Source organism: Dipodomys ordii, unplaced genomic scaffold (genome assembly GCF_000151885.1).
Source record: "Dipodomys ordii isolate 6190 unplaced genomic scaffold, Dord_2.0 Scaffold35, whole genome shotgun sequence".
Lineage (NCBI taxonomy): Eukaryota > Metazoa > Chordata > Mammalia > Rodentia > Heteromyidae > Dipodomys > Dipodomys ordii.
Window position 1 is genome coordinate 5823959 of NW_012267251.1, and position 15863 is coordinate 5839821.

Sequence of the window (15863 nt, forward strand, 5' to 3'; positions counted from 1 at the left end):
TCTGTGGCTATCGCTGTATGCAGAATTTGTGTTTGCTTAATACACAGATGCACCTGTACATTAGTGGGACCTTAGAAACATTGATAAATGTATTTTCACATTTTGGATTTTGGGAGAAGATGGGCGAGTTCATGAACATGCGTTTGTCCATGTCCTGTCCTGTCACTGTGCTTTGGTTGTACACACATTCCTTTAGTCGACTAGCAGTTTAGAGCATAAAGACCAAATAGGAAAAGATGCCACTACCTGTAAATTCAACCTCTGAGGTAAATTTGTATACTTATTACAGTTATTATTGTTGTTATTGTCAGTTGTGGGGCTTGAACACGGGCCCTGGTTGCTGTTCCTGATCATTTTTGCTCAAGGCTAGTGCTCTACCACTCTGAGCCACAGTGCCACTTCTGGTTTTCTGAGTAGCTTATTGGACATAAGAGTCTCATGGACTTTCCTGAAGGCTGGCTTCAAACTGTGATCCTTAACTCTCCTGAGTAGCTAGAATTACAGGGGTAAGGCACTAATGCCGGGCTTCCACACTTATTATTTTTTGCAAAATAATATGGCAAAAGTTTAAAAGAGCTGGGCGCTAGTGACTTAGGCCTGGAATCCTAGCTATCTAGGAGGCTGAGATGTGAGGACCACGGTTTGAAGCCAGCCCAGGCAGAAAAAATCTCCTTGAGACTCTTATCTCCAATTAACCACTCAAAAACCGGAAGTGGAGCTGTGGCTCAATGTGGTAGAGTGCTAGCCTTGAGCACAAAGAGGCTCAGGGACAGCGCTCAGGCCCTGAGTTCAAGCCCCCCAGGCGACAAAAAAGAAAAAAGAAAATAAGTTGTCCAATGAGTGTCTACACAGATGAAGCCATGGGCTTCATGGTGTAGTTTTGACTCTTGCTTCATCTGCTAATCAGTTTCTTCATTTGGTTTAGCCCCCGCCTCATCCCCCCCACCCCACCCCAGGCGCTGGATTCCGCTCAGCTCACCAGCTGTGTTCTTGGAGCTCAGGCTGCCCCGCTGGGTGCCCTGGAGCCGGTCTGCTGCTTCCTACCTCAGCCACACCCCCTGTGGGCCGCTGGAGAGGGGTCCCAGGCAGGCCCCGTGGGCGGGGAGCAGGTACTGTAGGGTTGAAAGAGGAACCACGGACTTCCTCTCCCCATGAGCAGCAGGGCGCAGCCTCTGTCCCATCACCCCATGACGGGGATGGGGGGGCTGCTCCCAGGGGCTGCCCTGGGGACCAGGAAGACCTCCCCCCCCCCCCCCCCCCAAGAGGACACAGGGCTCCACCAGGCCACAGGTTTTATAAGCACCCTCCCCCCCCTTACTGCCACAGTTAGGTCACAGCACAGCCTGCAGCTGCACCCCACGGGGGTAGGGGGTGGGGGGTGGGGACAGGGGTGCAAGAAGCCTCCCAGCCCAGCGCCTTCCACGTCAGAGGGGAAACAGGAGGGGGCCGCTGCTTCCCATCTTCTAGGCCCGGATGGCTCCTTCCCCAGTGTGGGGTGGGAGCCATGGACAGAACCTGGACAGGGCACTGGCCTGGGGGGCACTGACTTTGAACCCGGGACCCTTCCCTGACCATCGTCACCTTCAGGTGATGCAGCTCAGTGCCCGATTCCACTCAGTGCTCCCACCCAGGGTTTTATACCACCAGGCACGTTCGGTCTGAGTATGTGAGCAAAAGGAAAGAAAGCCAGAGGAAGATAGAGAGAGAGAGACAGAGACAGACAGACAGAGAAACAGAGAGAGACAGAGAGAGACACACACACAGAGAGACAGAGACAGAGAGACACAGAGAGACAGAGAGACAGAGAGAGACAGAGAGGGGAGGAGAGAGAGAAAGGAGAGAGAGAGGGGGGCAGAGACAGAGCATACAGAAATAGACAGAGAAGCATGGATGACAGTGAGAGAGAGAGACAAAGGATCAGAGACCAAAACAGGGAGAAAGGAGAGACGCAGAGAGACTGGGAGAGACATGCCCCCATGCACTCACACACTGTACACACCAACCGGAAGCTTGTTACAAAGGTCACAGCTTCAAGATGATAAAAGAACCCTAAATGAAAAGTTACCAGAACATACACTAGTTTTTGTTGGCAAAGGTTAGAAATGGGTTGGTGACAGAAAGAAAACAGGAAGTCATTAGGAGATAGAAAACAGAAGAAGTAGGAGCTGAGTGAGAAGACCTACAAACACACACAGAAAGAGAGAGAGAGAAACTTCACCCTCACCCCGGTGTCTCACAAGTCCCAGGTAAGCTGTGGGGGTCTCTCCATTGCAGGCACACGGGGCACAAATGTAAGCGCAAGGCTTCCACTTCCTGAACAGCCATGTGACCTTTATCCTGAGGGTGATCCAAGGCTTGGACAATATGGCTGCCCCTCCCCTACCAGTGCCTAGATCCAGGGCTTTCTGTCCATACGTCGCTAAGGTAATGCCAAAGACACAAAGCAAATCCTGAGGGTTCCAACAGTCTGTATTTATCAAAAAGTTGAACACACACATGTGTTCATGCCTCAGATCATGTGTGAGGTTATATTGTGGCAAGTTTTACATTTCTAATTTTCCTCTCTGTATTGAGATTCTTGACAGTGTGACTAACATTTGATTTCTATTCTCATTGTAGTTTTCATTATGTGTTAGAGGAATATTTTAGTATTCTTTTCTTTTTTTACCTTCTAGTTATAACGGGCAAAGTCTTTTCTTATGCATACGTAGGGTATTTTTGACAGAAGTATCTACAGGTCCTGAAACATATTTATATCCATCTCTCTACACTATGGAGCTATTAACCAGCGGACACTCAGGGAACAATTACCTTTCATCCTGATTTGCATTGATCATATGACCTGGTGATTGTCAGCTGAATAGGTGACAATACAAACTCTGTATGCAAATGCTTTCCTGTACATTCTTTCCCTTTTGAAAGAAAGCCCAAGAGATCCTAGAATCTCAGGATCAAGACAACTAAGTTCTTGAACCACTATTTGGAGATGGGCTGCTAATAGACCACCACATTGGATTGCTTTGTGAGAAAAAAAAATCCATTGTGTTTGAATCTTTATAAATGTGTGTGCATAATTCTTCTAGCAGGTGTTATTATCTATACTTATGTGCCAACAGCACAATGACCTTCCTTTGGGGCAGAGCTATGCATTTGGAAGATTATTTTGTTTGTACGCACACACAGTGTACAAGATGAATTTGCCTTTACAAAACAGAAAGCATAAAGATGCCAAACTGAGCAAGTGTAGCAGATTAGATTTTGTTACCTCAAGCTAAGGGGTTTAAAAATGATCACATCCTTTTTATTTTCTGTAACTCAAATTAAATCTGACTTTGTTCCTTAGAACCTTATTCTTTGGGTCTGGTTGTAAGAAGGCTGAGCAACTGAACACTTTAGCAACTGATGATAATGCATATTGGTCTATAGATCCAGTAGCCATATTTATAAATGGCGTGCTTGCATTGGAAACACAGAAACACATCCCATGATCCCTTAATGTAGCAGATGCCATAAGGAAGATGGAAAAAACATCAGTGGGAGATGATCTTCTCTGCTCAGAGAAGACAGGGTCAACGGAGCTCATACTTGAAGGATTGAGATATGGTTAGAAGATGAGGGCTAGATGTGGGGGCAGGCAGAGGTTTTAAGGTAAAGAGAACATCACATGTACCTTGAGAAGACTATGATTAAACAGGAGATTTAGATAATGCCTATGTGACTGGGGTTGGGGACCCCAAGAGGATTGTGAAGTGGGATTCAAAAGAGAGGAGCATCAGAGCAAAGCCTCGGAGGTCCTCTTACGCATGTTCCTTCTAATCATAAATTCAGTGGGAAGATATTTACCCAGTGGAGACCGTGTACACAGGATATGGTTTCATTTAGGAGAGCATGGACAGCGATTTTGCAAGTGAGAACTCATTCATACTCACTGAGTCAGAAATAGGCAAGCCGGTTAGGAGGCCATTTTAGTTGTTTATTCAGGGGTTGTTAGTAATTAATTTGGAGGTGACATCACCAGAGAGAAACTGATACAGTCAAAAGAAATATACAGGGATACTTAGAATGAATTAAGTGAAGTAGGTTTAGGAACTGGTCGAAAAGAACTGTAATAGCTTCAATGTGCAATGTTCTACCCATTCTTAGCACAATAAAGGTGAGAAAATTTGTATGTCACCAACTATCAGCCCAAAGACAGATTCAATATTGCCTTAAAAACTAAAATAGGTAGGCCTTACATGATAAAACCTCTGGAGAACTCAGAAAATGAGTCTTTTAAATGTGTGCCCATACTTGGCTAAAGTAGCTCACGGTTAACTATTCTGAAGACAGGCTTATGAACCAGGGAGCAAGGTGGGTTTGGAGAAAACAAATGAAGTTCTGAAATAGAAAATCGCATAGCGGGACCTCTTTCAAGTAGGGAGGGAAACTTCGCTGGGGAGCTGAGATTAATGCACTTGCCCCAAGGAAAATTGTTCAGAGTGAGTGGTAGGGAATGGGGTGAGCAGAGCATTCTGGGAAGAAGGAAAAGATCCCGACGAAATAACGAGGTTGGCATGTCAAGGCACCAAAAAAGAGCTATGTGGCCAGCTTAGAGTGTGGGAGAGGTGAAATATGAACGGTGAAAAGCCTGGAGTGTGTTGAGTAATGTAACTGAAAACAGAAATACTTGATTTGTTGTAAGCCAGGACTCTATTGACAGAAGATAGGTTTGATTGCTCCGTGGAGGGACTATTGAAGGGAGACAACAGTGGAAGCCTAGAAGTCAGTGGAGGGGTTCTTTCAACTCTTGCCTCTTCTCTCCTGCAGCCTACCTTTCTTTGAGGCTGCACTGGCTCATTCTGAGCTATCAGCTTGTGAATGTGTGAACGTGCTCTTGTCCGTATGCAACAGGTTGGCTTTTGTCTGTGAGTGCACAATGTGGGTGCTGCTACTTAAAAATCTAATGTTTCCTTCAGATCCTGCCCTTAATTTTAACAGACTAAAATATGACATATAAAGACTGTGTATGGCAACATACCCAGTGAATCCAGGCCCTCACGAGACCGAGGCAGGAGGGTTCCAGGTTTCAGACCAGGGATACGTAGTGAAACACTGTAAACTTAAATATTAATAAATAAAACATAAAATCCTACTCATCTGGTGCTAGATCGTCATTTATGCCTTGGGCAGAAGAGTTCTACTCACTTGGCTTACAATAAAATTGAATCTTTTAAATACATACGTGTATATGTGTGTGTGTATGTATATATATATATATATATATATATATATATATATATATATATATATATAACATACCTAACTTGCAAACCCTTCTTTGATGATCATTTAACCCTGTCAACCGATACTTCTATGAGTATATTTTATATGCTTTTCTCTTAATCAGAATATAGGATGTTCTACACTTCCTGCTGGCTGCTGATGTTTCTAGTGTTTTGCATGCCCACAGCACAGTGATTTTCTCTCAGTGTGTCGGTGGCAGTTCCCAAGGAGATTTCCATTAAGAAGTGGGGAGCTTGAAAGGGGTGGGGTGGGGTCAAGGGGAGCGAGCGGGGTGGATGAAGAGGAGAAGAGGGGGGAGAAAATGCAGCCACAAATCCAATGTAGAGCCTACAAAATGAAGCGGCGTGAGGGCAGGGGTCAGGGGGAGAGGGTTGGGGAGGATCGTGAGAGGGGTGGCGTGGATCAGGGTGCATCGGATTCATGAACCGCCTTGTTAAATGGCAACTCCTTCGCACAATGACTTAAAGATAATTAAAAAGTAGGCCAAAGAGTTGAACGTTCAAAGACATAGCCTTGGATCCCAACTTCCCTCATGAAACTCACAACTCTCTTCAGCAGCTACCCCATTTAATAACAAGTTTTACCTATGTGATGGCCTGTACTCTTATGCATAGAATATGATAAACAACGCCTTTGAACAATGAACTTACCGTTGAACAAAATGAATACCAGGAAATTGGAACGTGTCTTATCAAGGAGGGTAGGGGGGAGAAGGGGAAGGAGCAGGGGGTTGATGAATAGAAAAAGGAAGGACAGGTCACACACGTGACAATGGAACTAGGTAAATTGGGGTTTGGGAGAGATGGGGTTGACATTAATCAAGATGTCTTGTGCTCACAGATATGTTGAATTGAAAACCCTCTGTACAACTACTTAAAGATAATAAATTTTAAGAGTACCTGGAACAAAATGTGTGAGGCAAGAAGTGAGAAATTTGAAAGAGAATAGTGTAATAAGTGAAGGAGAGAGGAGAAAGACAAATGGAAAACTTGTTCACATCATGAATTACTGGTTTCTTTTTGTCTGTCATGGGGTTTGAACTCTGGGCCTGGGCACAGTCCCTCAGCTCTTTAGCTTAAGGTGAGCACTATACCACTTGAGCCAGTGCCATTTCCGGTTTGGGGGTGGTTAATTGGAACTAAGAGTCTCATGGACTTCCCTGCCTGGGTTTGCATTGAACCATGATCCTCAGATCTCAGCCTCCTGAATACCTAGTATTATAGGTGTGATAATACCTAGTATTATAGGTCTGACACCTGGCTATTGTTTCTTTTTTCTTTTTTGGGGGGGAGAGGTCCAGTCGCTGGGCCTGAACTCTGGGCCTGGATGCTGTCCCTCAGCTCTTCAGCTCAAGGCAAGTGCTCTACCACTTGAGCCACAGTGCCACTTCTGGCTTTTTTTTTCTGCTTATATGGTGCTGAGGAATCGAACCCAGGGCCTCATGCATGCAAGGCAAGCGCTCTACCACTGAGCCACCTTCCCAGCCCTATTGTTTCTTATCTATAGGACTTTAGACAAATCACCTACCTTCTTTGTGAGTAATGGTATATTATTCAAATTTGACAATGTAGGTCAACTGCTATACAAACTGCCTAGGTAGGCAGTAAAGTCTGTGAGATTCTGTCTCCAAATAACCACCAGACAATCAGAAGTGGAGTTGTGGCTTAAAATGGTAGAGTACTAACCTTGAGCAGAAAAACTCAGGATAAAACCCAGGCCCCTGACTGACCTCCTAACAAGGGTAAGTATGAAGAGATTAGGCTGTGAAGCCATTTCTCTGTATGGAGGTTTGACTCCATGGCTCTTAAACAGGCAAGCCAAATAGGCTTGTTAGTATCAACCACATATCCACATGGGTATAGAAACTCTATAGTAACTCTTTAAAATGTTATTTTATTGTAAAGGTAACGCACAGAGTGGTTAAAGTAACATAAGTACGGTAATGAGTGCATTTCTTTGTGTCCCCCCTCTCATTTTCTCCTGCTTTCCCTTTCCCCGATGCTCCCCAAGTTGTAAAGTTCATTTCCAGCATAGTGTCTGTGATTCCCCTTCCCCTTCTCAAATGAGATAAACTTACATGCAAAACAAAGGGTTCAAAAATTAGAAACAGTGGCCACAGGGAATAAACCAGAGGAGGAAAAAAGAGAAAGACAAAAAAAACTGTAAATAGTATACTAAAAAAAAAGGAAAAGAACCCCCCCCCACACACACTCTTGTTTCTATATTATGGAGATAATTTTGATTAGCATCATTTTACATGGTCATATGTACATACTATCAGGCTATCGTGAAATTCTGCTAGTACTATTATACTATATGTTATACATACATATACTACGCAATATACATACATATTATACTATTAACTGGAGGCTTTCGAGTCACTGCAAGGGTCCTGTGTGCTTATAACTTCCCAACACATTATTCACAGTTCAAATGATGAGTTACTCTTGAAATCTTACTTGTAAATGCATACAGACATTATGCATATAGACGTTCATTCACACCAGGCAGCATCTTAGTTGATAGATTCACTAAGAACACATCGGATCATGATGAGCCTTATAGTGATCTCTCAAGCAAACTTGATCTTCCTTATCAAAAAGATTGGAAAACTGCCGTGAAAGATGCAAAGTTATTGTCATAAAGAAGACAACACTTCAACATCATTGCTTTTCTTTCTCTCATCAGTAACACAAAGGATAACTTCATTTGCAGCTGCTGATACTAGTGAACTTTTAGAACAGGGTTTGTTGAAGTAGAAAGGACAGGACAGTCTGATTTAATTTCTCACAGTAATATGGGCCGAAGCTAGCTTGTGGGGAACCTGTTAATCTCCTTGAGAATAGTTTTGCATAGGAAATAGGTCTTGCTGCTAAAATTGTCTGGGACTAGGTTTGAATAGTTTTGTAGTGAATGACACTATTTGTAAAAAGAAAAAAACCCCAGAAGAGTAGTTTATAGATGGTTATCTTAATAAATCAAAGTTAAACTTTTAAAAACTCAGTTACTACAATACCTTTCATTCAGTTTGCTGAATACATTACTTGCCAAGAGATGATAACTTGTGGGGCTAGGAATGTGGCTTAGTGGTAGAGTGCCTGCCTAGCATGTGTGAAGCCCTGGGTTCAATTCCTCAGTACCACATGAACAGAAAAAAGCTAGAAGTGGTGCTGTGGCTCAAGTGGGAGAGTGCTAGCCTTGAGAAAAAAAAAAAGCTCAGGGACAGTGCACAGGTCCTGAGTTCAAGCCCCAGGACTGGCAAAACAAAAAAAACAAAAAAATACTTGGGCTGGGAATGTGGCTGCGTGGTAAAGTGTTTGCCTGGTGCATGAGGCCCTGGGTTCCATTCCTCAGTACCAGACAAACAAACAAATAAATTAAATTAGAATAAATAAGTAAATTAAAAAGATGATGACTTGGCAGGCATTTATAATTTAAAAAATCTTTATGATTAGTTTCATGTGGTCATACAATTTCAACATGCTTGTTCAGGGAGAGTTCAGGGCTCTCCATCAGTACCACTTCTTTTCCATTGTTCTCTCCTATCTTTCCCAACACATTTAGATCTTTTTTTTAAAAAAAGAAAATGGTCTAAAGGATACTTAAATATCAATATTACTTATATAGTTTAAGAACATATCTCTTGAGAAGAAAAATCTAAACAACCTCCTAGCCGAGTAGAATTTCTTCAATTAAGGAAGTAAGATGCATTGCAGTGACTTTGAACATTTTTTTTTTTTGCAACTTCCTGCAAAGGGACCCTTCACAACACTTTTGGAGAAGTTAGTAAAAGCGAATCTGACATCACTCCCTAGTCTTACTTGCAGCTAGCAAGTGGTTTTGTTCTTTGGGTAGCAGAGGAGGAAATCGCTCCCGTCCGATAAAATACAAAGTGAAGAGTATGTGTGGATTTCTTTTATTTCTCGATTCGCTTTTTTACAGAGAAACAATTTTTGGCGAGATAACCACTGTTTTGCCTTGCAGGAGGACGCATGCTGTTTCCTGGGGACAGGACTGGTTGCCAGAAATGACCATGTACTTGTGGCTTAAACTTCTGGCATTTGGCTTTTCCTTCCTGGACATGGAAGTCTTTGTTACAGGTACGTAGAAGAATAATTCCCCCCTCCTTTTGGCAATACATTGGTTTGAAATGGATATTAAAAAATAAGTTCCTTTTAAGTGAGTGAAACCGATAAGAAAAATGGCCAAGGTTGGTATGGGTAGGAGAGGCAGAGGCTTCTTGTAAGATAGAATACATTGTTTCAGTTCAAAAAGGCAGAAATGTTTGGGAAGAAAGATCCCTATTTGAAATGAAAACATTGTTTATCTGTCTCTTTATTTACAAACCACTGAAGGATATTACAGAAGCAACAGTTGCTTTACCCTCCATGAGATGGTGAACAGAAGTTTTTGAAAGCCTAAGGAATTGTTGGACGGTAAAAGCAGCTCAGATGGTGTGTTTCAAACAAGAACCACAACAAAATGTACCGTCTCCCACTCACAAAATGGCCTGAGTGGCATGAAAGCCAATTTTGAAGGGGATTGAGAATTTGCTTCCTCAAAATTTGGTTACTGTTGAAATATTTTATCAAATCTCTAGGCATACAACCGTTCAGAAATACATTAGGTATTGGATAAAATATTGACTTCCGGCAGGCTCTTAGGCACTTGAAGTCAATTTTTTATTTTTTGCTAATGGTTTTCAAAAATTTTGCTTTGGAAACTATGGGAGACACCACCCTTCCTGGGTGATGGGTAACCATCACAGCCATGAAGATGTAGAAATATTTAAATCTTTAAGACTTATGCAAATGCAATGTGCTTTAAAAATGTAATTAATTGAACCTTGCTTATTTGACCTTTTAATTTTGTACACTCATGGTCTATCTAGCCATGTTTTTCATAACCAGTTTCAGTTTAGGTTATGCCTACATATTTTTCTTTTCTTTTTTGTTTTTTGTTTTTCTCCTTTTACTAACATAATTAACAAAGGAGATTTATTGTTATATTTTCATACATGCATACATGAGTCCATTGTTATCTACTGTCATTAACTAATGAAAAGTGACAACGTTTCTTAAGAGGAAAAAGATGAAAAGTTTATTTAAAAAATTACCAAAGCGACATGGAACATGGGATCTTTATAGAAAATCGGAAATAAGTGTAGAGATTACTTTGTAACAAATTTTGCTTCTTGAATTTCACTTTGAAAATCAGTGTTTTGTCATTGTTTGTTCATTGTCTGTTTTGCTCTTTACCTTCTCTTTTTCTGTTTGGGGTTTTTTTTAACTGTATTTTTTTTGTCTTTTCTTTTTTGGTACTGGGGATCGAACCCAGGACGTTGCACTTGCTAGGCAAGCGCTTTGCCACTGAGCTACATCCCAGCCCACCTTTCTCTTTTTCTTTATAAAGCAAGGCCATATCCACAGCCTCCAGCCCCGCAGAACATTACATTGTCAATTTATGTTTTTGGCATTCTTAAGACTAGAAAGAAAAAACCATAAGATAAGGTATTTTGTTGGGGTGATTTTATTTGTTTGGATTTTCCAATGTAAAGATCAGTTTTTAAAATTTCCCATGGGAGCGGTGTAGTTGTGAAGTTCCATCCCTGTAACGTTCTGGCATCAATGCGAAGCAAATTCTGAAGAAGAATCATTGAATAAGGTGTTCTGTGTATTTAATTGTTAACGTTTTACTAAAACATTTCTCTTGGGAAATGTTGGTAAGCAGTGTGTGTGTGTGTGTGTGTGTGTGTGTGTTATTGTTGTTGTTGTTGTTGTTCCTCAGCCTGAACTCAGGGCCTGGGTGTTGTTCCTGAGCGTTTGTGCTCAAGGCTAGTGCTGTACCAAAATTAGAGCCACAGCTGTACGTCCAGCTTTTTGGTGGTTAAATGGAGATAAGAGTCTCACAGATTGGTCTGCCCAGGCTGGTTTTGAACCATTATCTTCTCAGATCTTGTCTCCTGAAGGTAGCTGTGATTATAGACATGAGACTGTAAACCATTTCTGAGTGAGAATTAGAGGAATACTGGAATATTTTATAGGCAACAGAACAAATTGCATGAAAGTTTCAAATCAGTCTATCAATGTTAGTCAACACATATTTCTGAAAAAAGATATTGTCTTTACATAGTCACTTGTATTTCTAAGACACACCTTGTGATTCAATGTATAATTTAGGAAGCATTGGTGCTCCTAACGGTTTTCATTGGGAGCAGCAAGTGAGTTGGATCTTACATTTTATTTGAATATATTAACATTAAGTTTCTGTCAAGGATATGTGAACTTTTGAATATCAGACTTACGTATTCTAAAGGCATAAAGAAAATAGTCATCGGTGGAAGAGAATCATACCAGTGCATTAGCTCGGATGCGTTTTATTTCATTTCTAAACCACACATGTGAGGAAGGCGCCAATGCTTTACCTACACAGGCCTCAAGCTACTAAGTTCATTTACATACAAGTTTCTATTCTCTCCTGTGGAGGAGCAGAAGAGAGATATTCCTCTTTTACATTATGTCTCTTTGCTTGCCATTTCTAAGCTGTTCTAGGCGCAATGAGGGTGTAGAACGCTCAGGTCAGTGAGTGTTCTAATAACTGTGGAATGCCAGAAAAATCTCCAGCGTCGAGCAGTTGGAAGTACTTTGAATTATGCCACATGAAGTAGGTTGAACGGTCTGAGTCATAGCTGTGAAGATCCATTTCCTGAACATAACCCTTCATTTTTCCATCCACACTGAAAAATCCCACGTGTTGCAAACCTGCACTCTGCCTTGCACGTTGCCAGCTGGCGTGCAAGTTCTGAGGTGGATTGGATGCAGCAGACTTAGTGAGTGGTCCATACGTTGTAACTTCTGTGATCTGGGAATGATGAATTATTCATTTCTTAAAAACAGTTTTTCAGACTGCACATTTTTTTGAGACCCTCATCATTGCTAGAATCTGGTAGAATAAAGATGTGGAGGGTTTAGAACTCTGGATTTCCTTTTCCTCTCTCACTTGATTTAACTAAGCACCCAGAGTGGTTTGCTTGAGCTGGATGCTTTCTCTATTCTATTTGATATCTTCTCATCGGTGAGAAATTACACCTCCACATTGCTCTCTCTCTTACACACAGGCACACATGTTTGTATAGACACCCATATACACTAGTTGCATATTTGCAGTGTAATGTTATACGAGGTACATATGGTGTGATTTATGCTAGTTGATTATGTATCATCTACCTTCTGGACTTCCGTATTCATCTTTTATTTTATTGTTAATTTTGTGGCAGTACTGGGAATTTAATTCAGGGCCTTTTACTTGTTAGCCAGGTACTTAAAATACTTGAGCCATGTCCTTAGTCCTTTTGTACTTGAGCTATTTTTCAGTAGGATCTGACATTGTCCCAAAGCCTGCCTGGGGCAATGGTCCTTCTCCTTACGTCTTCCTCCTAGGAGGGTTGACAAGTACACACCAACACACCTGGCTTATTTTGTTGAAATGGGGCTCTACCTTTTCTTTTGTTGTTATTTGGAGCTGGATTTGAGCTATTATCTTCTCAATCTCTGTCTCTCTAGAGGCTGGGATTTTGTGAGCTTCAGTTCTGGGGTAGTTTTAGTTTATTTTTCTACAAGCTAGTTTCATTAACTTTATCTGCTATCTGTTGATGACCCTGGTCCACTATCGCCAGACTAATCTCTCCAAATGCAAGCTGTTTCTTTAGCTAAATGTGCTCCCTTAGCTGTGTCTCAGACTCCTAATATTGCTTTGATATTCTCTAAAATCCCCTTCTGTATCTTTGCTGTCATCATCTTAACTCCTGGCTTTGATATTTTTCATCTGTAATATTTTCCTGATCTAGCTCAAGTCTCATCCTTAATGTATACACCCTACAACTTACAAAACAAGATTCTGCTATCTTCCCATGGTTCTAGATCTAAACTCCAGTTCCAGTCTTCTTGCCGGAACAAATGAATGCTCCAGAAGCCCAGAGCTGGGCAGGGAACAAGGCAGAGACCTTCGTTCCTTTTTCTTTCAGGATTGAGTAAAAGACACCAAGCAGCAGTTGGCTTCAGGATCCAGTCTTTCCCTTTTCTGCAGAGCCTTTGAGGTTCTCTTGCACACCTCTCCTTTCTCGTGCTCTTCTTCGCCCTTCCTCAGCATATCTCCACTGAAATTGGACTGGATTCTTCACCTTTCTCTGTTCTTGTTCAAGTGGTATCCACTGCGCTGATTGTGATGTGTGAGTCATTGTGTTTACTGCCATCCTAACCCACAGGGAAGGAGGAAGCAGGTCATATGTCCCATTCGGTGCATGATTTATGACCAGTGCATACATGGGAGATGAACTCCTTAATCAGACTGAAGATTATTGTGCTAAAGGCGAAGGAGAAAGAGAGAAACCTCTGATAATGAGGTCAGAAGAGAATATGAGCAAAACATCAATTAGCAAGAAGACAGGAAATGTTGGCAAGATTAGACAAAATTTTTCAGTCCTTTACCAACTTTGTCTCCTTTTTATTTTGCTATTTCATTCATACATATTCTCCTTTGCTATTTCATACAGCATTTGTGTGTGTGTAAATATTGAATATATATGAATGAATATACAAGTATATGTTCATATATATATGTATATATATATATGAATGGATTTGTGTATGTATGTATTTATCCACTGCTGGTGGTTAATTGGTGATATGTCTCCTGGACTTTTCCTCTCCAGGCTGGCTTTGAGCCACAGTCCTCAGATCTCAGCTTCTTGAGTAGTTAGGATTAAAAAAATCTATTGTTTGAGAAGGTTGTTCCTGACTTTTCGTCGATCTGCCCTTTGGTCACTCTGCTAATGTCATTTGACGGGTCAAGTTCACCCTTCAGACATCGATGTCCATGGGAAGAAACGTGAGAAGTGGAGTGGAAAATGCAGGCGCTACCGTGGAGGGAGTCAGGGCGGCTGTGCTAGTGCTGCTGAGGGCAGAGGGAAGGTGGCGTTCTTGGGGAGAGCATGGGCAGGACATCAGATCATGACTTCCATCCAGTTAGACCAAGAGCAGAGTGGTAGTCCTGGTGACTCATTTTGTTCATGGACACAGCTCTAATGGAGACAGAACTTCACATTTAGGACTTGGGTTTGCACCTTTGTGTGACACTGAGATGAATTCTCATTGCACCAACATTCAGTTTTTCCAGTTATCCTAAAATGAGGAAATGATGTGTGCATACATAGATTCGAATTTGGACCTGCTTCAACTTGAATTCCATTTAGTCTAAAAATCTTTCCAGGGACAAATTATCCAACCCCATACGGCTGCCTGGCACCGAAGCCTGAGGGTCCTGAGTTGTGCATGCAAGAAGAGCACTTTGCAGGGCATCTCTGCTTCCTTCAGCACACTGATCTCCATTTTCACCTCATCTCCAAGGATGCAGAAATGAAAAACTCACAGTTAGGACTGATTTTTATGCACACGGCTCTAACCACTGCATTTTAAAGTCTTGAGAGACTCGAGTCGACATTCTTGTTTCATTTGCCAGGTGTTCCCTTCAATTCTATTAGGCCTCAGGAGTAATTGATGTAAGGTTGAAAGTTGTGTGTTTGAGAATCATCAAAGATCATGAAAAATAGTTAGAGATGCAACACTCTTCTCTCAGCCAAGACAAGCATACATGTACAACTATATAAAGTCAATGTTTGTAAACTTTTCTACGTACATTAATAGTTCCTTCAACTGATCCAATTCTGAAAGATAATAAGAATGATTTTTTGATATTATAGTAGATGCTGTACTACAGATTCAAGGTCCAAACAGTGTGAACATATTTTATGATATAGATAATATATATATATATATATATGATCTCTATATATCTATAGCTATAGATATCTGTAGATATATATGGATATATATCTCTAGATATGGATTGATCAATCGATCTATATATATAGATCATATTTAATATATTCTATATATTTATATGTATTTATATAAATATATCTATATATTTATATGTATTTATAAATATATAGATATATTTACATATATTCTATATATATAACATATATGATCTATATATAATGTATATATATGTTCTATATCATATAAAACTTTTATAACTTATTTTCTGCTAAAAGTAACATAAATATCTGGAGTGAAAATGCTAATTCACTGAGAATTTCACTTTTTAGATTTCACTTTTAAAGATATTGCAAGAATAAAAAATAACAATTATAATGCGATGGTCATCAAACAAAAAGAACCATGTCTATATATCTTGAAAATAATGCCAGGTGCCTATAATCACAGCTACTCAGGAGGCTGAGATCTGAGGATAGTGGTTCAAAGCCAGCCCAGGCAGGAAAGTCTGTGAGACTCTTATCTCTAATTATCTACCAAGAAACCTGGAAATGGCGCTGTGGCTGAAGTGGTAGAGCACTCACCTTGAGCTGAAGAGCTGAGGGACAGTGCCCAGGCCCAGAGTTCAAGCCCCACGACCAACAACAACAACAAAATAACATCAGATTAAAATTTGAACAACTAGAAGGAAATCCTCAACCTTGCAAACAGTGTTCACACTGGGGGAAAAGCAATAACAAG

At 41.0% G+C, this 15863-nt stretch overlaps 1 protein-coding gene across 5 annotated transcripts in view; it reads left to right on the forward strand.

Moving 5' to 3' along the window:
- The first annotated feature begins 2150 nt into the window (after nt 1-2150).
- Ptprc (protein tyrosine phosphatase, receptor type, C) overlaps nt 2151-15863 on the forward strand; it is a 104997-nt gene continuing 91284 nt past the window's right edge. For 4 of the 5 annotated variants that reach the window (XM_013017407.1, XM_013017409.1, XM_013017411.1 and 1 more), the window contains exons 1-2: nt 9085-9185; nt 9271-9386. In XM_013017407.1, the coding sequence (XP_012872861.1) occupies nt 9314-9386 (73 nt within the window). In that variant the 5' untranslated portion in view covers nt 9085-9185; nt 9271-9313. Of the gene's footprint in view, nt 2247-9084; nt 9186-9270; nt 9387-15863 lie in introns of those variants that run through there. The other variant, XM_013017408.1, reaches the window with a different exon arrangement.